This window comes from Lepidochelys olivacea (genome assembly GCF_965140295.1).
Source record: "Lepidochelys olivacea isolate rLepOli2 genome assembly, chromosome: 24".
Taxonomy (NCBI): domain Eukaryota; kingdom Metazoa; phylum Chordata; order Testudines; family Cheloniidae; genus Lepidochelys; species Lepidochelys olivacea.
In genome coordinates this window covers 13,654,464-13,680,767 of record NC_140434.1, presented here as the reverse complement: position 1 = coordinate 13,680,767, position 26,304 = coordinate 13,654,464, and the positions used below count along the sequence as shown (strand labels likewise).

The window sequence follows — 26,304 nt, the reverse complement described above, 5'->3', positions numbered from 1 at the left end:
AAAAATTATTTCATCTCAAAAGCAATTTTTTTTCTTTTTTGTTTTTTTACTCCCCCCTTTTTTCCATTTTTCCAGTAGAAAAGGAACAGAAAGGGGTGAAATAACCAAATGGGAAAAAATTGCCTCCAAACAAAATAACCTTTTTAAACATTTTTCAGTTAGGTTAGTTTCAAACATTTTTCCCAAACTGCCCAAACAATTTTGACCAAGGCAAAAATTGTCCATGGAAATTTTTAGTTTGGTCAGAAAGACATTTATGATTAAACAGGTTGGCTCTATTCTCCCTTTTACTCCCTTCATAGATCAGTTCCAACCTTTCGCCCAGCCTCTGACCCATTAATAAAAACCTAGGAAATTAAGTCACAGAAAACTTTATTGTAAAGCAATTAGAGTTGATGAAACCAGCCCAGTTAAACCATCAGATGTATGCAGAGCTGATGCCGTGATGTATTAGAAAGAGCAGGTCACTTACCAGCCAGAGAAGCATCTTGCCTTTGTGTGTCAGTCACTGTGGACAGAATCAGAAAAGACGGAGAAGCCCCATTGAATGCCCATCTACTACAACCTGCTAGTCCCAGGACAGGATTGTCCCTACACTCTGCTAGTACCCAGGGCTTATACAACCAGCCCAACTCTGTATCCCAACTACAAGAAGTCATTGCTAGGCACTGACTGAACAAGCCGCATCTGCAGAGCCACTCACCATCCTAAAAAGTCCTTGGCCTTCCAGGCGTCGATGACCTCGGCGATGTTCCCCACGATTTGCCCGCTGGGCAGCCGCAGGTCGTCGGAGACATCGCCGTTGAAGTTCCCACAGGGTGCGCAGAGCTTGTTAGCCAGGCTCTCACCCACCCTCAGCATCACCTCCCCACTGGGGCTGAACAGAACTTGCATCCCTGAGGCCTGGACCACGGCCACGCCGTCCTGAGACTTGATCACAGACGCAGCGTCAGAGACTTTTGCCGGGAGCTGCACTGAGCGCCCATTCACCTGGAAAGCACAGATGGGGAGGTCACGGGAGAGCTGGGGAATGTGGGGGTGAGTGAGATAGAGCAGCAGGAACTGAGCTAGAGTCCATGGACCATGTTACAAGTCAATGGGGTCTAGAATAAGATCAAGTGGATGCAGCTGCAGGGGGACTCCTGGGCTCTATTCTGGGTTCTAGGCGGGGTCTGGTGGTTAGAGCAAGGAGAGCTTTTAGTTAGGACTCCTGGGTTTTATTCCCAACTGCTCAGCCGACTCCCTATTTGACCTTAGGCAAGACATTTGATCAGTTTATGCCTGAGTTTCTGGGGATACTAAGGCCTGTCCCATTCAATGGTCAAAGCAGATTGAAACCATAGTGGGAGATCTCCTTGCACTCACTAAGAGCAGTAGGGAAGGGTACTTTCTACCAGAGCTCGAGAGATATAGGGCCCTGTCCTTTTCTTTCAGCAGACATAGGGAATCTCTATTTTCTAGAGCTGAGAGGGAAATAGTTTTCCCATCCCATGAAAATAATTGAGATTTTTGACATTTTTGCCATCCTGAAATGGGAAGAAAAGTCAAAATGTTGAAAAAACCCCTGATATTCTGAAAATTGTTTTGAATCAGATCAATTGAAATGTTTCATTTCCATAATTTTGAAATGATTCATTTGATTTTGATTTTTTAAATTTTTTCCTTTTTTTGTTTTTATAAATTAACTAACTTTTCTAAATGAGAAGTTGTTTTGAACTGAAACTTGTCATTTAGAAAAGGTCAAAATGGGACGTTTCAACAATTTCTTTATGAATTTTTCAACAGTTTTTTGGACTGGGAGATTTATTGAAATTGACCCTCCCAAACAGATATGGTTTTGACAAATTGATATTTCCTGATGAAAAAAAGGTTTTGTTGGAAAATTCCCAACAAGCTCTGGTATTTTCCCCCTCCTGCCCCTTACTTTAATCCCAGGTAGGAGTTATGGGGATTAATTCACTAATATTTATAAAGGCCTTGGAGACACTAGATCAGAGAGAAGAATTTTTCACTTGTGCTCCAACTGATGTAGGAAGATTTGCCCCCTTGGCTCAGCATATTCCAACCCGGCCCCCTCTTACCCAGGTCTCCATGTTATTGTTCACAGTGATAAGAGCGTCTCGGAAAAAAACAAAGATGGCCGCACCAGCTGGTATTCCGTCTTTGGTGCATTCGCTGATGTCTACTACCACCTTGAACCACGCAGAGGAGCTCTCGTCACAGAGTGAGGCCACTTTGTACATCCCACTGTAGAGAAGTTTCCCTTTGGCACCATCAAAGGTGGTGAGGTAAGCACCCGGAGAGACTATGCACCGGCCTTCCTGTTTCACGCATCCATGCATCCCATCCCTCAGCACGCAGATCTCGCCAATGGGGCAGCTGTTTTTCTCACAGATGAGCCCACCTGATGGGTGGCAAGTGCATTTCTCTGAGCAGTCACTGGAGATGACACTCTCCCTGGACTGAGGGAAATTCCAAAATAAACAACTTTCTAAAACTTTCTGTTGAGTCAGATATTAGCCTCCAAAGATCAACAGCAATAGTGTCAGAATACCTAGGGAAACTCTCACCAAGAGGAGACTAAAGACCAGATGGGGAAAGACAAAGGATGATGATAATGACCAAATAAAGAACAAAAAGACAAAGGCAATGACCCAAGAAACAAGGAGAAGATAAAGGACAATGGTGATGATCAAAGAAACACGGAAACTTCAAAGGATGAGGGTGTCAACCAAAGAGGATACCAATCAAAGAAAGAAGGAAAAGAGAAAGGATGACTGTGAAGATCAAGGAAACAAGCAATTAAAGGATGATAGTGACTCCCACAGAAAGAAGGAAAAGATAAAGGGTGTCGGTGGTGACCCAAAAAAGAAGGCAAAGACAAAAGACAATGTTCATGACCCAAGAAACAAGGACAATTATTTTGTATTTATTATGGTAGTGCCTAGGGGCCAGTCAAGAATGAGGCCTCATTGTGCCAGACACTGTACAAACATACAGTGAGAGACCCCACACCCCAAAGAGCTTAACATTTAAATAGACAAGGCAGGCAAAGTAAAGGGTAACATATAAAGGATAAGCATGATTACCAAAGAAAGAAGAAGGAGATGACCAATCACAGTCAAGAACGAGGGCAACAATGACAGATCATGATGACGGGCCACGGAAATGACATCTGAACAGAATGAGAACCGTAAATGAAAATCAAAGACCAGGAAATGAAGATGGAAAAATGAAACCTGGGTCTGTCCTACTCATGGACTCCGTTCTCTCTTGGTGGAGTCAACTAGAAACTCTTACAAAACTCATATACTTTTTACCAATTCTGCCCTGTTATTCTAAGACTCTGAAGGCACCAACTGCACAGAACAGCCAGGACCCACCTTGATGTAGCGTCCATTGTGCATGCAGCCGCACCTGTCCATGGACACGCATCGCTCCCCATCGAACATGTAGCCAGTGTTGCACTGGCAGCCTTCGAAGCATTTCCAGGTGCACTGAGCAGGGGCGGACAAGCCAGCACAGGTGAAATCGCAGGACTTGGTGCACAGTTCATAGTGGCTGTTGAGCGGGCAGGCAAGGGCTGGAAAGAGAGAAGCAAGAGAGAAAGAGGATGGAGAGAAGGTTTAAAAATAATTTCCACTGAAGACATAGTTACACTGTCTAGCACAGTGCCACCTAGCTCAGAGCTGGGTGCTGTGGTGGGTTGACTCAGTGGTGGGATCACCTCAGATATGGCTTAACCGTAGCATTTACTGCAGTACAGTGTCCCAGAGCACCAGACATTGGAGTCAGAGCCAGAGGACAGTGTGTCCTGCATTGGGTCACCAATGTTCCTCCAATCCTGACCCAAAGACCCATGGAGATTTGACCCAAGGGTGGTCTGGCTGGACAAAACCAATAAAAACAAAGGTGCATAAATTGCAATCAGGCATGCTGCAGATGACATGGCTACAGAGGGGCCACAAACACTCCAAGATATAATAAACCTGAGCTCTAAGTTGTCATCAGGAAAAAAAGATCCTCTGGGGGCTAATGGGCTTGAAATGAAGTCAAAGGAAAGACCAGGGCTGTAGGTTGCTCTATAAACTCACGGCAGAAGGAGGCTGTTCTCCAGGCTCTGATCTTGGCCCCGGCTGTCTGGCACGCGGCTGCGTAGGCCTGGAGGCTCTGGCAGAGGGTCTCTCCCGTCCCGTTGGCAGCACACATGTCGTGGAGACAGTGGTTGAAGTATTTGGCCGGGGTGACCAGCGAGTGACAGTCTCTGAAGGGGCCTGAGGTAGCTCTGATTAGCCCACAGGAGCTTTCAGACTGGTACGGTGCTGTCTGGGCCCCATCACAGATGGGGCATTTCTCACCGCAGCCGTTGGAGCACATGGCACCATCAACAGGCACCTTCCAGGAGGCTACAAACTCGCTCAAACTTTGGGTGCTCTTTCCATTGGGCAGCAGGAAGTCATCGTTTTTGTCACCATTGAAATTGCCAGCCAGACCACACATGTGTCCCTTGTAGGTGCTGGGGACGGACACTAGGAGGTAGGAGGCAGTGTCATAAAAGACTTGGAGGCCAGAGGCAGACTGGACAATGAGGTTGTTCCCTTCCTGGTTGATCTGAAGTTTCCCATCATCAGTAGTCAGTGGGAGGGTGTAGAGCTCCCCGCCCACCTGTGCCAATGAGAGGGAAATTCACCCGTCAGTAGTGGGGACTCAGCAGCTGTTTCCTGGTTACACACGCACACACATACACACACACATCAGGATCACAAATGGTGTGAGTCACTCACTTGGCTTCACTGAGACTAATCTCAAGCAGGTACTTACCGCCACCTTCCACTTCCTCCCCCTCTCCAGGGAGATGGTGTAACCATGCACGGAGACCACCACCGCCCTCGTCCGAGCCACGCGGCCACCGCCAGCACTCTCGTTCTCAACCACCACGGAGAATTCCACCAGCCGGGGGTCACTGCTGCAGACCTTGGCTAAGGTGTAAGCGCAGGAGCCCTGGATGTCAAAGGCCCGTCCATCAAAAGAGACGTAGTGAGGGTCACCGGAGACTACGCAGGTTCCATACTCCATGGGGTGGCAGCCCAGGACTCCATTCTCCACCCTGCACTCCTCACTGGCTCTGCAGGAGGCTGCCTGGCACTCGACGACCCCGTTGTCTTGGCACCGGCACCGTTCCTGGCAGAAGGCGCTGGTGTAGAACTCCTCTCCCTTCTGGTAGTACCTGCCCTGGTGCACACAGCCGCATTGCGTGATGGGGATGCACCGGTCTCCGCTGAAGATGAATCCGGCGTCGCAGAAACACCCCTCCACACAGGGCTCTTCGCATCGGTCCGGAGCCGAGGGACTGTGGCAGGTGGCAGGACAGCTGCTCCCACAGAACTCGTAGTGAGAGTTCCGGGGACAGGTGAGGCCTGCAGGAAACATTGGATTGAGCATGCAGATCTCTGTTAATACCGAGAAGTCTTGGAAAAGAAGTGGTGACTACTGCTCTGGGAGGGAAGTGGGGTCTAGTGGGTTAGAGCAGGGGGGCTGGGAGTCACACTGCCTGGGTTCTATCCCCAGCTTTGGGAGTGGAGCAGAGTCTAATGGTTAGAGCAGCGTGCAGTCAACAACAACAATAATAATATCAGTTTCTAGCCAAAACTTGTTAAATGGCGCTAAGGCTGAGAATCTATATCAGTAATTTAAGGTAAAATACATTACAGGGATGTTGCAATTATCCTACCACCAGGCATTGTAAACCTAGGAAATTGAGAGTTAAAGTTAAACTGAAAAGCAACCCAAAGGTGCGGAGGCATGGAAATGAACAATTAGGACAACCAAAGTGCTTTAACTCTCCTCTGTCTGTCATGACACCATGAAATCACCATATGACTAGCAAGCTATTGTCGTGTGGCTGTGGTTCTCTATTATATTTATCTGATTTTTGAAGACGCAGTCAATGTTTTCTCTAATGCCGGGCAGAAAACAATTTTATCCCTCCCGCAAGAGTATGAGATTCTGAATTTTGGCCTTTTTTGAAATGGTGCAAAAAGCAGAAATTTTTAGCATTTTCACAGTGCAATAATCTGAAACCAGTTCTGATCCGATCACTCAAAAGATTCTGCTTCAACCATTTCAAAACGTTTTATTTAGATTTTGACCTTTTTAAAAAAATAAACATTTTTTTGTATAACTGAACTAAGATTTCAGAACAAAAAGTCATTTTGACTCAAGAAAATAAAAGTTTTGATTTCAAAAATGTTAAAACAAGATGTTCTGACACTTTCAACACTCTGCTTCTTTTCTTTTTCTCAATTAGTTTTGGTTTTCACAAACTGACATTTTCCAACAAACAAATATTTTGGGGAGAAAATTCCTGACTAGTTCTGTTTTTAACCCCTTCTCTTGATGTCGTGGGGTGAAGGACTATCAGGCATGAGATTTTGTTTGTATTGGACTTGTGTTAGCTCAAAACAGCTGGAGGTTTTGATTTAGCAAGGTCAAACTGCCCATATTAGCAAGAGAGATCAAAGCACTGGACACATCTGAGAATTAAGTGACTTTCTTTAGAGTAGGTTAACATTGTTAATTCAAAACTTGTTTTGGATGAAACAATGTTGTTGTTGTTTTTCACAAAACCAAAAGCTTTCACAAAAAGCTTTCAGTTTTTTAAAATTCTCCAATTTTTCATTAGAATTGAAAATGTTGACAATGTTGACAATTCAACCAGTCAGATCTTTGATTTTCCTGTTTTGTCAGTGAGTGCAGTACAAGGAATAATGTCTAACTTGGCGTCTTTCCTCCCCCCACCCCCATTTTTTCACTTTTCCTTATTTCACTTTTCAAAACTTCCTCCACTTTGAAAAAACAGAAAAAATTAAACTCTTTGATTCTTGAGAAGTTTTGAAATTTTCAGAGTAATAAAAGGGGAAAAAAAGAAAACAAGAAAAGTGGAGAAAAACAACCTGGATATAATTCATTTTATTGCACAGTGACTAAAATGCCAAAAGGAGATCAAGACACATGGAAAAATGAAATTTTCAAATGTCTAAAATTAGAAATTTTCAAATGTCCAAAATTCTAATAAAAATCACAAATAAAATTGGAAAAATGGAAAATTGTTAGATTATAAGCCCTGCAAAATGCAAACAAACTTGAATATTTAGGGTTTTTTTTATTAAATGTCCCCACTTCCCCTGTTTTTTGAAAGGCTCTGCCTATGACACATGGGTTAGCAGTTCTGATTCCACCCAGCAGAGGGTGCTGGTGCATGTGCTCGCTGGCCAGTTTTTGATTGTATTGAACTTATATATAGCAACATGTTCAGGAAGTGACACTTACTGCAGAATGAGGCCGATCTCCACTGCCCTATCCGGATGCCCCTGGCCTGGCAGGCCGTCACATAGGCACTGATTGCGCTGCACAGAGTGTCACGATGACCCTTGTAGTGGCAGGTGTCAAAGACACAATCATCAAAGAAGGGAGCTGGGTCGATGGCCCCGTGGCACTGTCTGAATGGCCCGTTCTGTTGGGTGAGGATCCCGCAGTACTGTTGTCCCTTGTAGGTTTGTTTCTGAGCCTCACTGCAGACTGAGCAGTCCCCAGTGCAACTAGACGAGCACCCTGGGACATCACCAACCTTCCAGCTGTCAGCGAACTGAATCTCATCAGATGTCTGAGTTCCATCCTTCATGGTCAGATCGTCGCTTGGGTCCTGATTGGCATTGCCACAGAGGCCGCAGACGGCGTTGGCGTACGTATTGGGTATGATGACCCGGGCATAGCTGTACCAGTCGAAGCTCACTCTCAGGTCGAAGTTGGTCTTGATGAAACCATGAACACCACTGATGTAGGCCTTGAACTTGTGCTGGTGGGAGAAGGGCAGGTCCACAAAAACACCATCCACCTGGAAAAGACATGACGTGGACAGTCAATGGTCTATTCATAGAATCACAGAATATCAGGGTTGGAAGGGACCTCAGGAGGTCATCTAGTCCAACCCCCTGCTCAAAGCAGGACCAATCCCCAACTAAATCATCCCAGCCAGGGCTTTGTCAAGCCTGACCTTAAAAGCCTCTAAGGAAGGAGATTCCACCACCTCCCTAGGTAACACATTCCAGTGTTTCACCACCCTCCTAGTGAAAAAGTTTTTCCTGACATCCAACCTAAACCTCCCCCACTGCAACTTGAGACCATTACTCTTTGTTCTGTCATCAGCTACCACTGAGAACAGTCTAGATCCATCCTCTTTGGAACCCCCTTTCAGGTAGTTGAAAGCAGCTATCAGATCCCCCCTCATTCTTCTCTTCTGCAGACTTCCCAGTTCCCTCAGCCTCTCCTCATAAATCATGTGTTCCACCCCACTAATAAATCTTTAGATAGTTTATTATAGGATTGGCTACCTGGGCTAAGTGACAGGTCCTTTGGGAGTGGCTGTAGCCTGAATGTGGTTTTGAATTTTGGTGTGAGGAACCATCTATCACAAGGTAGCAGACAGACTGGACTACCCACAGGGACTGGCTGTGACTCCATGGTTAGGCTGTTGTAGTGTGTGAGGAGTTTACACTTGATATTTGGTGGGTGAAATCTAAGTACAGAACTCACAACCATAGGCACCGACTTCGTGGGTGCTCCACGGCTGGAGCACCCATGGGGAACAATTGGTGGGTGCTCTGCACCCACCGGCAGCTCACCGCCCCGCCCTCCCACCCCATCTCACCTCCGCCTCCACCTCCTCCCCTGAGCATGCCGTATCCCCGCTTCTCCCCCAAGCTCTCAGTGCTTGATGCCACAAAACAGCTGTTTCACAGCAGCAAGCGCTGGGAGGGAAGGGGGAGGAGGAGAAACGCAGCGCACTCCGGGAAGAGGCGGGGCCAGGGCGGGAATTTGGGGAAGGAGTCCAATAGGAGCAGGGAGGGGGCAGAGTTGGGGTGGGGACTTTGGGGAAGGGGTTGGAATGGGGACAGGGCAGGGGTGGGAGGAGGTGGGGCGGGGTGGAGTCAGGGCGGGGCTGGGGGCAAGGGGGGGGACGAGCACCCACCGGTGCCGGGAAAAGTTGGCACCTATGCTCATAACCAGTTTGTGGTCTGTGCCCTGGTTTTTAGCAGTCTGCTTGAGGTTGATACTCATGTTCTTGAGCCACTGCAGGACAGCTTGGCACCAGGTTCTGAATATTGATAGAAACAACAGAGAAATGGAGAGAGCTGAAACCTAGGCTCTCATTTGGGAAGTCTAATAGAAATAATAGGGCTGTCTTCCTCTCGTGAACCCTCAAATAGGGTATAACACCCAAGGGTACCATTTGGGAGCTCAGAGTTTGCTGAAACTACGTGGCTGGCCTCTCCTCTACTCCAGGGTGTCAGGGTGAAGACAAAGAATTTGGCTGATGGCACAAGGGCTGCAGAACTCAGGAGCTTGGACATTTGGATCAAACACTCGGGTAGGTTCTCCTCTGAGTGTTAACAGCAGCGTTCAGAGGCTGAACTGAAAAAATACACCACAACTTCAGTTGGTTTTAAACCGCAATTGAATTTGTCCAGATTTTCTCACCAAAATGAACCCCCTTGGCACTTTTAATCAGGTTGAACAAAACGTTTGGAACATTCAAAATTACACTTTGAAACAAAAGGTTGACTCAGATGGACCTCAAGTGCTTATATACAAATGCACAAAGCCATGAAAACTAGCAGGGAGAACTGGAGGTCCTGGTGATGTCAAGGAACTATGACGTGATTGGAATAACAGAGACTTGGTGGGATAACTCACATGACTGGAGTACTGTCATGGATGCTTATAAACTGTTCAGGAAGGACAGGCAGGGCAGAAAAGGTGGGGGAGTAGCACTGTATGTAAGGGAGCAGTATGACTGCTCAGAGCTCTGGTACGAAACTGCAGGAAAACCTGAGTGTCTCTGGATTAAGTTTAGAAGTGTGAGCAACAAGAGTGATGTAGTGGTGGGAGTCTGCTATAGACCACCGGACCAGGGGGATGAGGTGGTTGAGGCTTTCTTCCGGCAGCTCGCAGAAGCTACTAGATCGCACGCCCTGGTTCTCATTGGTGACTTTAATTTTCCTGATATCTGCTGGGAGAGCAATACAGCGGTGCATAGACAATCCAGGAAGTTTTTGGAAAGCGTAGGGGACAGTTTCCTGGTGCAAGTGCTAGAGGAGCCAACTAGGGGGGGAGCTTTTCTTGACCTACTGCTCACAAACCGGGAAGAATTAGTGGGGGAAGCAAAAGTGGATGGGAATCTGGGAGGCAGTGACCATGAGTTGGTTGAGTTCAGGATCCTGACACAGGGAAGAAAGGAAAGCAGCAGGATACGGACCCTGGACTTCAGGAAAGCAGACTTCGACTCCCTCAGGGAACAGATGGGTAGGATCCCCTGGGGGACTAACATGAAGGGGAAAGGAGTCCAGGAGAGCTGGTTGTATTTCAAGGAATCCCTGTTGAGGTTACAGGGACAAACCATCCCGATGTGTCGAAAGAATAGTAAATATGGCAGGCGACCAGCTTGGCTTAACGGTGAAATCCTAGCGGATCTTAAACATAAAAAAGAAGCTTACAAGAAGTGGAAGGTTGGACATATGACCAGGGAAGAGTATAAAAATATTGATCGGGCATGTAGGAATGAAATCAGTAGGGCCAAATCGCACCTGGAACTGCAGCTAGCAAGAGATGTTAAGAGTAACAAGAAGGGTTTCTTCAGGTATGTTGGCAACAAGAAGAAAGCCAAGGAAAGTGTGGGCCCCTTAATGAATGAGGGAGGCAACCTAGTGACAGAGGATGTGGAAAAAGCTAATGTATTCAATGCTTTTTTTGCCTCTGTCTTCACGAACAAGGTCAGCTCCCAGACTGCTGCGCTGGGCATCACAACATGGGGAATAGATGGCCAGCCCTCTGTGGAGAAAGAGGTGGTTAGGGACTATTTAGAAAAGCTGGACGTGCACAAGTCCATGGGGCCGGACGAGTTGCATCCGAGAGTGCTAAAGGAGTTGGCGGCTGTGATTGCAGAGCCATTGGCCATTATCTTTGAAAACTCGTGGCGAATGGGGGAAGTCCCGGATGACTGGAAAAAGGCTAATGTAGTGCCAGTCTTTAAAAAAGGGAAGAAGGAGGATCCTGGGAACTACAGGCCAGTCAGCCTCACCTCAGTCCCTGGAAAAATCATGGAGCAGGTCCTCAAAGAATCAATCCTGAAGCACTTACAGGAGAGGAAAGTGATCAGGAACAGTCAGCATGGATTCACCAAGGGAAGGTCATGCCTGACTAATCTAATTGCCTTCTATGATGAGATTACTGGTTCTGTGGATGAAGGGAAAGCAGTGGATGTATTGTTTCTTGACTTTAGCAAAGTTTTTGACACAGTCTCCCACAGTATTCTTGTCAGCAAGTTAAAGAAGTATGGGCTGGATGAATGCACTATAAGGTGGGTAGAAAGTTGGCTAGATTGTCGGGCTCAACGGGTAGTGATCAATGGCTCCATGTCTAGTTGGCAGCTGGTGTCAAGTGGAGTGCCCCAGGGGTCAGTCCTAGGGCCGGTTTTGTTCAATATCTTCATAAATGATCTGGAGGATGGTGTGGATTGCACTCTCAGCAAATTTGCGGATGATACTAAACTGGGAGGAGTGGTAGATACGCTGGAGGGCAGGGATAGGATACAGAGAGACCCAGACAAATTGGAGGATTGGGCCAAAAGAAATCTGATGAGGTTCAATAAGGATAAGTGCAGGGTCCTGCACTTAGGACGGAAGAACCCAATGCACAGCTACAGACTAGGGACTGAATGGCTAGGCAGCAGTTCTGCGGAAAAGGACCTAGGGGTGACAGTGGACGAGAAGCTGGATATGAGTCAGCAGTGTGCCCTTGTTGCCAAGAAGGCCAATGGCATTTTGGGATGTATAAGTAGGGGCATAGCGAGCAGATTGAGGGACGTGATCGTTCCCCTCTATTCGACATTGGTGAGGCCTCATCTGGAGTACTGTGTCCAGTTTTGGGCCCCACACTTCAAGAAGGATGTGGATAAATTGGAGAGAGTCCAGCGAAGGGCAACAAAAATGATTAGGGGACTGGAACACATGACTTATGAGGAGAGGCTGAGGGAGCTGGGATTGTTTAGTCTGCAGAAGAGAAGAATGAGGGGGGATTTGATAGCTGCTTTCAACTACCTGAGAGGTGGTTCCAGAGAGGATGGTTCTAGACTGTTCTCAGTGGTAGAAGAGGACAGGACAAGGAGTAATGGTCTCAAGTTGCCGTGGGGGAGGTTTAGGTTGGATATTAGGAAAAACTTTTTCACTAGGAGGGTGGTGAAACACTGGAATGCGTTACCTAGGGAGGTGGTAGAATCTCCTTCCTTAGAAGTTTTTAAGGTCAGGCTTGACAAAGCCCTGGCTGGGATGATTTAATTGAGGATTGGTCCTGCTTTGAGCAGGGGGTTGGACTAGATGACCTCCTGAGGTCCCTTCCAACCCTGATATTCTATGATTCTATGATTCTGTGACCTCTCGAGGTCCCACTCAGCCCCCCTTTCAATGAGTCTATGACACTGGCAGACAATGGCAGTGGGGCTGAGCAACTTGAAAAGGGACCAAACGTGACAATAAAAAAGAAAGGAAGATGAAAAACAAAGTGCATCCAGTTTGCATTTCTAGTGCCCGTCAAACATTTTTTCAAAAACCAAATCATTCCACCCCAAATGTAATCATTTTCATGAATTTCTTCCCACCGAATAAAGGTCATTTTTCAACCAAATATTTGTATGTGAAAATATTCAACTAGTTCAAACTCTGGTATGGGAAGATGGAAACCACCCGGGTTGTGTTTCCAGGATATAGACTAGACAGCAAAATTTCAGAAGCGATCCCAATAATACCTCTGCATCCCTACCTGCATCTTGCGTGGATGATCCTGGCTCATGCTGATGGTCACATTGTAGACCACTAAGGTCACTGTTTTGGTGAAGGACACGGCCTTACTGCCTCGGTTGTTATTCTCCACTTTGACGTAGAACGGGGTGAGTGTGGGGTCCTCGGAGCAGAGAGCTGCGAACTGGTAGATGCAGGTGCCTTGGAAATCATACTTCTTCCCATCAAAGGTGGTGTAGTGAGGGTCTCCAGTACCTATGCAGGTGGAGTAGGTAGTTGCCTTACATCGGTGGGCACCATTCACAATGACACATCTCTCATTGCTCTTGCAGCTGGTTTTCTGGCAAACCACCGTGCCCAGGCTGGGGTCACATGTGCACCGAGAGCGGCAGTTCTCATCGGCCCAGAACTCCTCGCTGGGTTTGTAGTATCGGCCATTGTAGTCACATCCGCAGCTCCCCACAGGGACGCACTGGCCAGCACTAAAGACGTAACCGTTGTCACACTGGCAGGTCTCCACACAGGGCTCCCGACAGGAGGAGGGGACAGTTCGGTTGGAGCAGCTGGCTGGGCAGGCGTTCCCACAGGCCTCGTAGTGGCTGTTCTCAGGGCAGGGCAGGACTGTCAGGGGGTCAGAGAGGGGGAGATTGCAGTGAACTAAATAACCTGCCTAGAGACAGTGAGAGCTACAGACAGATTGGTACATGTGAGCAGCACCGAGTGCATTATCCACCTTGCAGGATGCTGTACGAGCCAACAGGGATGGGCCAGGGAATTAATTCCCATATGCAGACAATGAAAGGTCATGCACAATGTTCACTGTTCTCTGCATGTCTGCAGCCAAAGCTCCTGGCACTGGGAGCCAGGCAGATCTCAGCAGCCAAGGAGAAGCAGAGATTGGGTGTAAAAATAACTTAGTGCTGTAGGAAGCAGGGCAGGGGGCTCAGTACAGGGACATGGTGCCACAGGAAATAGTGGTGATGGGCTCACTGGGGGGCGCCGTGCAGCAGGGGGCGGGGCAGGGGTTCAGAAGGGGCACTGTGCTGCAGGGGGCGGGGCGGGGGTTCAGTAGGGGGTGCCATGCTGCAGGGGGCGGGGCAGGGAGTTCAGTAGGGGGCGCCGTGCTGCAGGGGGTCCAGTAGGGGGTGCCGGGCTGCAGGGGGCGGGGCAGGGGGCTCAGTAGGGGGCGCTGTGCTGCAGGGGGCGGGGCAGGGGGGGTCAGTAGGGGGCGCCGTGCTGCAGGGGGCGGGGCAGGGAGCTCAGTAGGGGGCGCTGTGCTCCAGGGGGCGGGGCAGGAATTCAGTAGGGGGCGCTGTGCTGCAGGAGGTTCAGTAGGGGGCGCCGTGCTGCAGGGGGCAGGGCGGGGGGTTCAGTAGGGGCACAGTGCTCCAGGGGGCGGGGCAGGTGGTTCAGTAGGGGGCGCCGTGCTGCAGGGGGCGGGGCAGGTGGTTCGGTAGGGGGCGCCATGCTGCAGGGTGCGGGGCAGGGGGTTCGGTAGGGGGCGCTCTCCCCTCAGTGTCAGTGCTGACCCCAATGCCCAAGGATTCTGCACATTCCCTCTCCACGCTCACATCCCTCCCCATCTGCCCCATCAACAGAGGGAAACAGACTAGCCCTATTCCCTCCGTATCAATAAGGAAAACAAGCTGCCGTGCTCACCACAGCCGGAGGGCGTCCTCCAGTCATAGACAGTGACCGCGTGCTCCCGGCAGGCATCCGCGTAGGCCTCCAGTGCCTGGCACAGGATGCTCTTGTCGCCCTCATTCAGACACACGTTGTAGACGCAGCTGTGGAAGAACTCGTCAGGGTTCACTCTGGGGTGACACTCTCTGAAGGGCCCTCCTATCGCTTTGCTGATCCCCCCGCAGTGACTGTCCCCCCCGTAGAGCTGCCTCTTGCTCTCCTCACACACTGGACATTTCCCCTGGCAGGAATCCCTGCAGGCGGGGTCTGAGTCCTCCACTCTCCAACTACCAACCCAGGCCAGGACGGAAGAGGCTTTGGTGCCGTTGGAGAGCGTCTCTTCATCGTCACTGTCACCATTGAAGTTCCCACACAGCCCGCAAGTGCTCCCAAAATAGCTGCTGGCGAGAGTCACGATCACAGCCCAGTCGCTGTCATACCCCACCTGGAGCCCGAAATCCGTCTTCAGGGTGGGACGTCTCTCACTCTGGGAGAGCTTGATTTTCCCAGCTTCCAGGGTGACCGGCAGGCTGACGCTCTTGTCGTTTAACTAACAAAAGAGAAGGGGGAAGAAACGGAGGCTTTATTGCTCTTTCCATAACACTCGCTCTTACTGCCACTGTGAGCTCTCTGGGTAACGATTCACTGCCACAAATATCCAAAAAACCAACCAAGGCAAAAGACAAGGGAAATTCACTGCCAAAAAACTTTGTGAATGCAGGGTTAATATTACCCAGCGCTGGCTTGTGCCCTCCCGGAATCTAGACTGTGGCTAAACTTAAACGCCTCAAAACCAGGAAATAAAAAGTTAAAGTAATGGCCACTAGTTCTTACATTATGCTTTTTCATTAGTAGAGCTTGAAGTGCATTTCTAAGGGGGTCTGTATCATAATCCCCATTTTACAGAAGGGAAAACTGGATCACATAGCAGAAATGTGACTCACTCACCATCATTCAGCAGGCCAGCAGGCAATGCCAGCAATAACACTCAAGTCTTTTGAATGCTATAGCCACTAGGCCACACTGCTCGGCCCAGCCTGGAACTGGGAGCTAGACCCCACCTGAGGTCAGATTAAACCAGGTAAACTCAATTTAGGGTAATTCAGTACCATAGTTTGAGCCGCGGGTGTGCAGAAAAACACAACACAAGAACAGGCAAACCGGAGCGATTGGCCCTTTGGTTCTGGAACCCCTCTGCACAGATCTGGTCGCCCCATCTCAAAAATGGTATCTTGGAATTGGGAAAGGTGCAGAGAAGGGGGAAAAAAACGATTAGGGTTGTGGAACAGCTTCCAGTGGAGGAGAGATTAAGAAGACTGGGACTGTTCAGCTTGGAGAAGAGACAACTAAGGGGGGATCTGGTAGAGGTGTATAAAATCCTGACTGGTGCAGAGAAAGTGAGTAAAGTGTTATTTACCCCTTCACGTAACACAAAAACTGGGAGTCACCTGATGAAATTAATTGGCGGCAGGTTTAATGCAAATAAGAGGAAGTACCTCTTCACACAACGCACAATGTGTGGAACTTGTTGCCAGGGGATGTTGTGAAGGCCAAAAGTATAACTGGGTTCAGAAAAGAATCTGGTAAGTTCATGAAGGATAAGGCCATCAATGGCTATTAGCCATGAGGGTCAGGGACGCAGCCCTATGCTCCAGTGTCCCTAAACCTCAAACTTTCAGAAGCATCTGGCACTGGTCACTGTCAGAGACAGGATTCCAGTCTAGGTGGACCATTAGTCTGACCCACTATGGCTGTTCTTATGGGCAAACTACTCCAAATTCACACCACTGTCTCTACCCCAGCCTCGAACAAGCATACTAAGTGAGCTGTAGCTCACAAAAGCTTATGCTCAAATAAATTGGTTAGTCTCTAAGGGGCCACAGGTACTCCTTTTCTTTTTACTAATTTTCAAGACAATCTGAGCATGCATGTGGATTCTAGAGCACTTTGAAACACTAGAAATGTGACGTTTCCAAATCAAAATGTTTGGGAACTTTCGTTGTAGGAAAAATTCTGATATTTCAACTTCATCTCGATTTGTAATGGCAGCAAACATTAAAACATCCAGACTTTCCTCAGGGGACTGAAATGCTGATTTTCGCTCAGCTGTCTCCACTTCTGAAGTTGTTCACTCCCGTACAGTGTGGGTGGAGGGCTACTTACAGAAAAACACTGTATTATATGTAGAATGGGATGAATTTTGGGGGAATTGCTAAAGCGCATTTGGGGCCTATTCTAGAGGTAGGATTTGAAGAAGGATCTTTTGTTTCCTGGCTGAGAACCCTAAAGAATGGGCTAAAAACTGGCCATGCAGCAACTCCTTCAGCCATTTTGTGACTGGCTAAAACCGTCTGTGTCAAATTCAGGACTAGGTTTGGATTGACCGAAACTGCCTCTTTTGTTTAATAAAGTATTTATCTGAAAAAATGTGCCCAGTTCTAATTAGAAGTGAAAAAGTGAACCGAGCCAGACAACTCACTCTGACTTCTCCACCCTCTCCCTTGTAGATGGAGATGTTGTAGCCATAGACTTGGATGGTGGTCAACCCAAGGTTGGAACTGTCCTGTTTCCCCATGTTGCTGTTCTTCTCCTTGATGGTGAAGGGCTCCAGGGTGGGGTCACGGCCACAGTACTTGGCTATGGTATAGGTGCAGGTGTCTTGGACGTCCATGGTCAAACCATCAAAGGTAAAGTACTGGGAGGTCAGGGACCCCTGGCAGGTTCCCATGTAGTCATAGAAGCATATTGCCTGGCTGTTCTTAATCCTGCATGTTTCCTTCTCCCGGCAATTCAGCGTTCTGCATGGATCTGAAAAAAAACATAATCTCCAATGGATTTTGCTGTGGAGTGAGGCCTGACATGGCCCCAGTGCTCAACAGAACCAGCTGGTGTGCCAGGCGTGGGATGGGCAACAGAACCCAGGGGCTGATCCAGATGAAGCTGAGCAACTGCAGCTCCCACTAACCTCACAGACTTCAAGGCCAGAAGGGACCATCATGATCATCTAGTCCGACCTCCTGCACATCACAGGCCACAGAACCTTACCCACCCACTCATATAACCAACTCCTAACCTCTGTCTGAGTTACTGACGTCCTCAAATCATGATTTAAAGACTTCAAGGGACAGAGAATCTGCCATTTACTCTAGTTCAAACCAGCAAGTGACCAGTGCCCCATGCTGCCGGGAAAGGCAACCCCTACCCCCACCCCCGGTGATTCTCTGCAAATCTGACCTAGGGGAAAATTCCTTCCCAACCCCAAATATGGTGATAATTAGACCTTGTGTGTGTGGGCAAGACCCATCAGCCAGACACCTGGGAAAGAATTCTCTATCATAACTCAGAGCTCTCCCCATCTAGTGTCCCATCACCGGCAGTTGGAGACATTTGCTATCAGCAGTCACTGATGGACCACACACCATTGTGGGCAGTCTCATCATACCATCCCCTCCATAAACTTAGTCTCAAAACAAGTTAGGTTTTTTGTCCCCACTGCTCCCCTTGGGAGCCTGTTCCAGAACTTCACTCCTCTGGTGGTTAGAAACCTTCATTTAATTTCAAGCCTAAACTTATTCATGGCCAGTTTATAGTCATTTGTTCTTGTGTCAGCATTGACCCTTAAATGACTCCTCTCCCACCCTGGTGTTTATCTCTCTGCCTTATTTATAGAGAACAATCCTGAGGTTGAATCAAGGGGAGAGAAGGAGGGTGCTAAGGAGAGGTGGAGAGAATCCACGACACGGTACTCACCACTGGCACAAATGGCTGGGGAGCCATACGCCTTCTGGTTTCCGATCCCAACGCTCAGCAGGCCGAAGGGGGAGCTGGCGTGCTCCACGTTATGGACCTGGAACCCTTTGCCGAGGCTGTATTCAGCCCAAGAGTATTCTGTGCCTGCAACTGGCCTCCACAGGACATTGCGCAGTGGTCTCTTATTGACGGTGACCCCTGCGGACTCTGATGTCTTGGCGATGATCAGTGCGTAGTTCTCAAACTCTTTGTGTCCGTAGATGTGATAGGACTGGCAGTAGCTTGAGATGGCTGGGATGGCCATGAAGAATGGGTTGTATCTGATGTTTCCTTTGGTCCCACCATCGCAGAAGAAGATGACTTGGATCCCAGCGCTAGCGGAGAAGTACAAGGCATTGGAGCTAGGGATTCTGTACTGCACAGCCTTCGCAGCTAGCAGCTCCCTACTGCTCTTGCTCATCCCAACTTGAACTTCCACCTCAGTTGCTTGGGAGGTGGAGACATAGACGATATCAGACTGCATCTCAAAGGACAACGGGGGCACGATGAAGGTGGTCCCCCAGCTGGAGACAGGCAGGAGCTGCTCAGACACGTGGTCACACTGGATGGATCTTGTCACACAGGTGTGTCCAACGTAGACAGCCACAGGCTTCTGGGAAATGATTTTTGTGCCGGATATGTCCACTGGGCTCTGCAGCTGGACAGCCTGGTTTGCCTCCAGCTTGATGGTAAGCCTGCTCCCTCCGAGGTGCGTCTTTCCTTGGAAAATGACAGCCCCTTTCAGGTGCACATCAACTGTCGTGGGGCCCTCCCAGGCCACAATGGCAACCTCTCCATAGCGATCCATTCTCATGGTTGGCGTGACAACATAATATTCCATTCCCAAACTCTGCACTGGGTAGACGGGGGTGGTGTCGGCCGAGTTGGGTTTGGAGTTGAGAGAGAGGACGGAGACATCATAGTCAGCCCGGACAACGACTGTGTTGTCGAAGACTTTGGCCCCTACCATCTCAGCATTGGGTGGGATTATCACCGTTGCAGTCTGGCCAGCATTCACCTGGAGAGACACCCTGAGTGCTGGCTTCTTCATGGAGATGGTGATCGATGTGGCCGGGGCATAGCCTGTGATGAGTAGCCGGAAGTCACTGTTGAGTGTTTGTTGTAAGCCATTCTGCATGAAGGCCGTGATGAATTCTCTTCCAAGAAGTCTTGGAGGGGAAGACCCCAGAATTTCCCCAGATACCACACTGAGAGGAAGGTTAGGCATGCCTGGAGAGACAAGTGGAAGAAGAAGACAGCTGTTGTTCTAGGAGTTGCATTACTGATCATGGCCCACAGAACAAGAGGATGAGTTTTTGAACTAAGCATAAGACAAGCAACAGCAGATGGATACAGACAGACACGGGAGAACAAGGGAACAGCCAATGAGACAACACCACTCAGCATGGCGGGTTGTCAGATGACCAGCAGCGTAACCATTGTCAAGATTTTTGTAGTCCTCATGGCAGGACTTGAAGGTGGAGAATGTGCTGGCTTTGTGAAGGTTTGCAGGGCGCTCCTGCCAAACATACAGGGCAGCGTCGGGGAAAGCACAAAGGGGCTTGTTTGGAAATTGGTACAGGAGCCCATCACATGCTCTGATAAAAGGAGTTATTGTCATTTGGTGCCAGCTCCATTACCACTCAGCCTACAATTAGAGCCAGGGGAGGCTGAATGGTTTATAAAGAGACCCATGGCCGTTGCCGTGAACTGAAGCACTAAGACAAATCCACAAGGATCTGCTGGCTAGTGCTGTCTGTTATTGCCGAGTGTTCGGAGACCTGGGAAAATGAGGAACAAGAGTCATGTGGTCAAGGCCCTAAACGGGGCTCAGCAACCTAGGTTTAGTCCCCAGCTCTTCTTGGATCAGCACTGACTGCAAGGGAAGCGCAACCCCAAATAAGTCCCCCCACCCTGCTCCCTGCAGCACAATGCCCCCTTCGCAATCTCTGGAGCCCAGAAATCACTGCTTAGCCTCCCCAGCCCCACTCCCTGCAGCCCCCTGCTGATTCCCTGCCCCACTCCCCACAGCACAGCGCCCCCTGCTGATCCTCTGGCCCCACTCCCCACAGCTCAGTGGCCCCTGCTCAGCCCCTGCCCCACTCCTCAGTGCACAGCACCCCCGGCTCAGCCCCCGCCCCACTCCCCAGTGCACAGCGCCCCCTGCTGATCCCCCGCCCCACTACTCACAGCACAGCGACCCCTGCTCAGCCCCTGGCCCACTCCCCAGTACACAGTGCCCCTGGCTCAGCCCCTACCCCACTCCCTAGTGCACAGCACCCCCTGCTGAACTCTCGCCCCACTCCTCACAGCACAGCACCCCCTGCTGATCCCACGCCCCACTCCCCACATCACAGTGCCCCCTGCTCAGGCCCCGCCCCACTCCCCACAGCACAGCGCCCCCTGCTGATCCCCCGCCCCACTCCTCACAGCACAGCGCCCTCTGCTCAGCCCCCGCCCCACTCCCCAGTGCACAGCGCCCCCGGCTCAGCCCCCGCCCCACTCCCCAGTGCACAGCACCCCCTGCTGAACTCCCGCCCCACTCCTCACAGCACAGCACCCCCTGCTGAACTCCCGCCCCACTCCTCACAGCACAGTACCCCCTGCTGAACTCCCGCCCAACTCCCCACAGCACAGCGCCCCCTGCTCAGCCCCCGCCCCACTCCCCACAGCACAGCGCCCCCTGCTCAGGCCCTGCCCCACTCCCTACAGCACAGTGCCCCATGCTGAGCCCCTGCCCCACTCCGCACAGCACAGCGCCCCCTGCTGAGCCTCCCATCCTGCTCCCTGCAGCATGGCGAGCCCCGTCAGGACTCCTGGGTTCTATCCTGGATCTGGGAGGAGAGTGGGGGCCAAGTAAAAGCTACATGACCCCAAACTCCTGGGCATCACCCACAAGTTAGGTGATGAGCTTCTCATGCTGCGAAGAAAATGACAGAGGTGCCTTTGTGAGCCCTGGATCACTCACCCCAGAGCACGAACATCCTGGCCCACAGGAGCAGCTTCGCCTTTCTGAGCCCCATGTCCGAGTGCATTGTCCAGCGGCTGGAAGACACATCTCGAATTAATGGCGAGCACATGGCGCACTGCACAGAAACGGCCCAGGGCCGAGATTCCCTGGTGCAGCCCCTGAGGCTGGGAAGAAATGTCCTCCCATGGTCCGGTTTTTATCACAGACTTAGCTGCTCTTACAGAGGCAAGGTTGCCTGATGAGTAGCCTGCCGGGCTAGAGGGTGCGAGTCGAGGTTCTATTCCTGACACTGCTCAGGTGATTTTTGGTAAGTGATGCCCCTCCTCGTGCCTCAGTTGCCCATCTGTACAAGGGGGATAATGATACTGCCCTCCTTTGTAAAGCGCTTTGAGATCTGCTGGTGAACGGCACTGGATGTTATTATGTAGCTTAGATACTTATGTGGCCTTCCATTAGCAAAGCACCTCACAGTCATCATGGTGCTTACCCTGAGGGTACAGGGAAGTGCTGGTGTCCCCAGGACACAGGGAGGCTAAGTGACTTGCTCAAGGATACCCTGAAAGTCTGTAGCTTAGTAAAGACTTGATGCCATTGCACCTAAGAGATAGGTTAGTGTCCTAACCACTAGTGCCCCTTTAGGAAGCATCATACCCAGTTTTTCACCTGTGGCACTCAAAGCACTTTACAAAGGCAGCTGTGAGCATTATCTCTATTTTCTACACAGGGAAACTGAGACACAGACAGAGGAAGTTACTTTCCCTAAAGTCAACTAGCAGTGCAGCCAGTATGAGAACCCAGGTGTCCAGAGTCCCAGGCCAGGAGTCTAGCCCACCACCTTTCTCCGAGCCAGCGGACAAATTGAAGAGTGATTCAAGGGGGGAAAATACATTTTTTCCTTAAGACATAATCAGCCTGTGGAACACACTGCCACATGACCTAATCAAGGCAAAGCACTCGGCAGGACTTGCCAAAGGCTTAGACATGTCTGTTGATAATAAACCCCTCCATGGTCATCCCAGGTAGGATTGGGGGGGCCTCACAATCTAGGACACAAGCCAACCACTCATGAGCCACGGGGGAAACATCCTCTCTAGGCAGGTCTGTTTGGGGAGGTTCAGGTCTCTTCTCCTGGAGCTGCCTGGCTCAAGATGGGCAGCGGGATTCCGGGCTGGATGGATTAGTTCCAATCAGCCTCTCAACAAACAACAGCTGCTACTGAGCCAGAACAAGACACTGCCAGCGCACTTACCTCCAGCCCCTTTGATTTGTCGCAGCAAAGGTGGAGCAGAAGAGGGAGCTGTCCACTTTGTCCCTCTCCCTCTGTCTGTATCTCTGCTTCTGCTTCTTCCCTTTATATAGGGACCAAATGCCAAACCCTTGTGATGATGAACTAACTGGGAAAGGTTCCCTCGGCTCCATTGGGACTGGAGTTTCGCCATCACCTGCTGGACCCAAATGGGAAGTGAGTAGCAGCCTGGCCTCTCACTTCAGGGAGGCTTTGACTGACTCATATTTGGTCATCAGGAGGCCAGCTGTAATTACCTAGGGGGAGAGATGTGGGTTTGTTCACTTTCTTCAGATCTGGGAAAGCTTGTCCCTTTCTCCAGCAGAAGTTGGTCCAATAAAAGAGATTATCTCACCCACCTTGTCTCTCTCATTTATTGGGTACCAGGACACAGACAGAATTAACTAGCCCCGCGCTGGCTGAACTTGTGAATTTCAGATGCACCTGTGGAGCTGCCCAGTTTCTTAGATCCAAAACAAATTCGAAGTTTGGTGGCCAGGGAACTGAGCGACAAGTTTGCTAAGGAGCCAGCCATACATTCAGGAATCTGCACAGGGGACAAGCCAGGATTCCCCTTGCAGCTGCAGGGAAAACTGGGTGCGGTTTATCGTCTGGGAAGCCCAGAGCCAAGATGTCTGGTGGTTGTTTGCCAGAAGGGAGTGGAAACAGATGCTGCCCCCAGGGAAAAGCCAAGTCATAGAAACAATAGTAATAGATTTTAAAAAGCAGAAAAACAAATTACAACAAAGTGGAAAAAGTGAAAAGAAAGAAAAAATAGGGAAGGGAAAATAAAAAATACAGAAGTAGCAAAAAGTGAAATAATTATATGATACAAGAAAGATAACAGATAATGCCCCCCTTCTTGCACCCTGTGGGACTATCAAGAGGAATCATGTCTTTGTGCATATACACTAGTGCCAATAGGCTCTGGGTTTTATTCCCAGATCTGCCACAGATTTAAATCACAATGTGACTCAGTTTCACTGGCTGACCTGTGTCTGGGAGGCAGTGTGGCCCAGTGGATACACGCTGGACTAGGACTCCTAGCTTCTACTTCTGGCGCTGCTGCTGTGTGATCTTCCCCTCACTTTCCTCCCACCACCCTTAGTCTGTTTAGATTGCTAAAATCCTCATGACCTGTCTCTCGCTATGCACAACAGTTAGCAGAATGGCCCTGAAATCGCAGGATCTCATGTTCCCCTGTAATACAAACGAGGACGTATGGCCCCTTTTCTGAACCATCCCATAGAAGTTAATCTCTGCTGTAAGACGAGGTGTACTGGTTTTAAACAGCCTATATTGTTATGGCGGCACCTACAGACCCCACTGAGATGATGGCCGGGCACTGACCAGACACATAGCGAGAGAGAGTCCCTGTCCCAGCTAGGGTTGCCAGGTGTCCAGTTTTCGGCCAAAAAGTCCGGTCAAAAAGGGGACCCGGCCGTGACCAGTCAGATGTACTGATGAGCCACTGAAAACCCAGTTACCAAGAGCGGGGAGTGGGGGAGTGGCAGCCTGTCGCCCAGCCCTGAAGAGGCTCCTGTGGCAGCACACAAGCACCAGCTCAGGCGGCCCCGCTGGGAAGCACGGTTTGCGGGGCTGTGACGGAGGACAGAGTGCGGGGCCCATGCCGAGCAGGGTATGGCACATTCCCCGGGAGGGACGGAACGGGAGCTGCCCCGCCAGCCAGCGCGTCCCCCGGCCGTGCTCTCAGGCAGCTCCAGGGTGGGGAGGGCTCAAGCAGGCAGGGAAGGAGGCTGTTGGGCAGGCAACACAGAGGGAGGTGGGAGGCTGCCACGCAGGGCGGCCGTGTCTTAGCTCGTCAGCGGGGCTGCCTGGCTGCTCCTGTGCGGCCACGATGCCCTTCTGACCTGCTCTCCCAGGCAGCCTGCTGGATCTGGGGTTTGCAAGTCCCTTGGGGCTGCTCACGTTGGAGTTGCCCCCGGTTTAGAGAGGTGCCGCTGGGACAGGAAGCTGCTTGTTAGGCCTCCTCTTAAAGGGAAGAGGACAAATTCAGTCCCATGATAAGAAGAGGGCCCGAGGCTGTTAACTCCTAGGGACGGGTCCCCTGCTTACGCCAGGCCTGAATTTATTTCTCTGTGACTCTTACATCACAGTTTGAGTGCGGAGGGATACACATTAAAGCAGCAGAGGGTTTGGCAGACTTCCTAGCAGGGATGGGGGAGAGCAGCAAGCCACCGGGGGGAGAGAAGCGGGTAAGAGGCGGGGCTGTGAGAGAAGAGAAGGGCAGGGGCTCAGGGTTAGAGGCGGGGTGGAGTGGGGATGTAGGAGGAAGAGGTGGGACAGGTGGCTCCAGTTTTCAGAAATTAGACAGTTGGCAACCCTGAGATTGGGCAGCACCTAACAGTGCCAGGCACTGCCCAGACACACAAGGAGAGACAAGAGTGACCCCTTGAGTGGGCCGCACCCCAAGGGCCCGCACAGCTCCATAGGGACAGGCCCGTGGCCTCCCTGGCTCCGAGTCTGGACCTTTGGCACCAGCAACCCCTGTCTCTCTCCATGGCCCCTGCAGCGAACCCAGCCACGCCAGATGCCTGCGGCAACCTTGTATGGGCCCTTCATGGAGCAAGGCTCTCAGGGAGCATTTATAGTGGCACCAGCAGCCTTTGCAAAACAAACTCAGCCTTGATTAGCTGCCTGGTTTCAGAAGCTGAACGGCCTTAGGTCAGCACAGGGAAATAAAGGTTAAAGCACGGACCATTCTGGTTCTGTCTCCGGCTGACCTCCTGGGTCAGCCCCCACGTGTCCCCCAGCTGCTTCCCCAGCCCTCTCTCCCCACACCTCCCAATCCCTTGGTCTCCCGCTGGGGTCAGCACTCAGCTTCCCTGCTGAGAGGCGGGGAAATCCACCTCCTGGTGGAGCCTTGGTTGCTCGTGTCAGGGGCTGCTGGCCCCTCACTGACCCTTAGGGGGTCTGTGGTTGGCCCTCACCCAGGACCAAAAGAAAGGGGAAGGGTAGATGGGAAATCAGGACCCTGAGACTGATGGTCTCCAGGGGTAAGGGGGGAGAGGCCTATGCTCCATGTCAGCCTGATTGACAGGACAGGCAGGCCAATGAGGGAGTCAGGAGTGCAGTGTCCTGTCCTCCCTGTGAGCTGGAGCTGCCAGGGGCCAGAGCCGGAGCCGGAGCTGAGCTGGGGAGTGAAGCCGCCCCAGCCAGAGGGTTGCCAACTTTCTAATTGCACTAAACCAAACGCCCAAGCCCCGCCCCTTCCCTGAGGCCCCGCCCCCCGCTCACTACATTCCCCCTTCCTTGGTGCCTCACTCTCCCCCACCCTCCCTCACTTTCAATGGGTTGGGGCAGGGGGTAGGGGTGAGGGCTCCGTCTGGGGGTGCAAGCTCTGGGGTGGGGCCGGGAATGAGGGGTTTGCGGTGTAGGAGGGGGCTCCAGGCTGGGGGGTGGGGCCAAAGGAGTCAGGATGCGGGAGGGGGCTGCGGGTTGCGGCAGGGGGTTGGGGTGCAGGAGGGGGTACAGGCTCTGGGCTGTGGGTGCGGGCTCCGGGGTGGGGCTGGGGAGGAGGGGTTTGGGGTGCTGGAGGTGGCTCCAGGTTTGGGGGGTTCAGGGCTGGAGTAGAGGGTTGGGGCATGGGCTTACCTCGAACAGCTCCCAGTGAGTGGTGCAGCAGGGCTAAGGCAGGCTCCCCGCCTGTCCTGGCTCCGTGCTGCGTCCCAGAAGCGGCCAGCAGGTCTGGCTGCTAGGCTGGG

At 50.8% G+C, this 26,304-nt stretch overlaps 1 protein-coding gene across 1 annotated transcript; it reads right to left on the bottom strand.

Annotated features, from left to right (window-relative positions):
* Window positions 1-501: 501 nt before the first annotated feature.
* On the bottom strand, window positions 502-21,403 carry LOC311512418 (IgGFc-binding protein-like; the record flags this gene model as incomplete). The annotated part of the gene is made up of 12 exons (XM_084613631.1): window positions 502-508; window positions 704-990; window positions 2,082-2,462; window positions 3,384-3,583; window positions 4,095-4,665; window positions 4,822-5,417; window positions 7,330-7,894; window positions 12,874-13,472; window positions 14,511-15,084; window positions 17,014-17,342; window positions 18,285-19,553; window positions 21,292-21,403. 12 exons carry the CDS (start codon window positions 21,401-21,403, stop codon window positions 502-504), a joined length of 5,490 nt encoding a protein of 1,829 aa, XP_084469757.1.
* Between the last annotated feature and the right edge of the window lie 4,901 nt (window positions 21,404-26,304).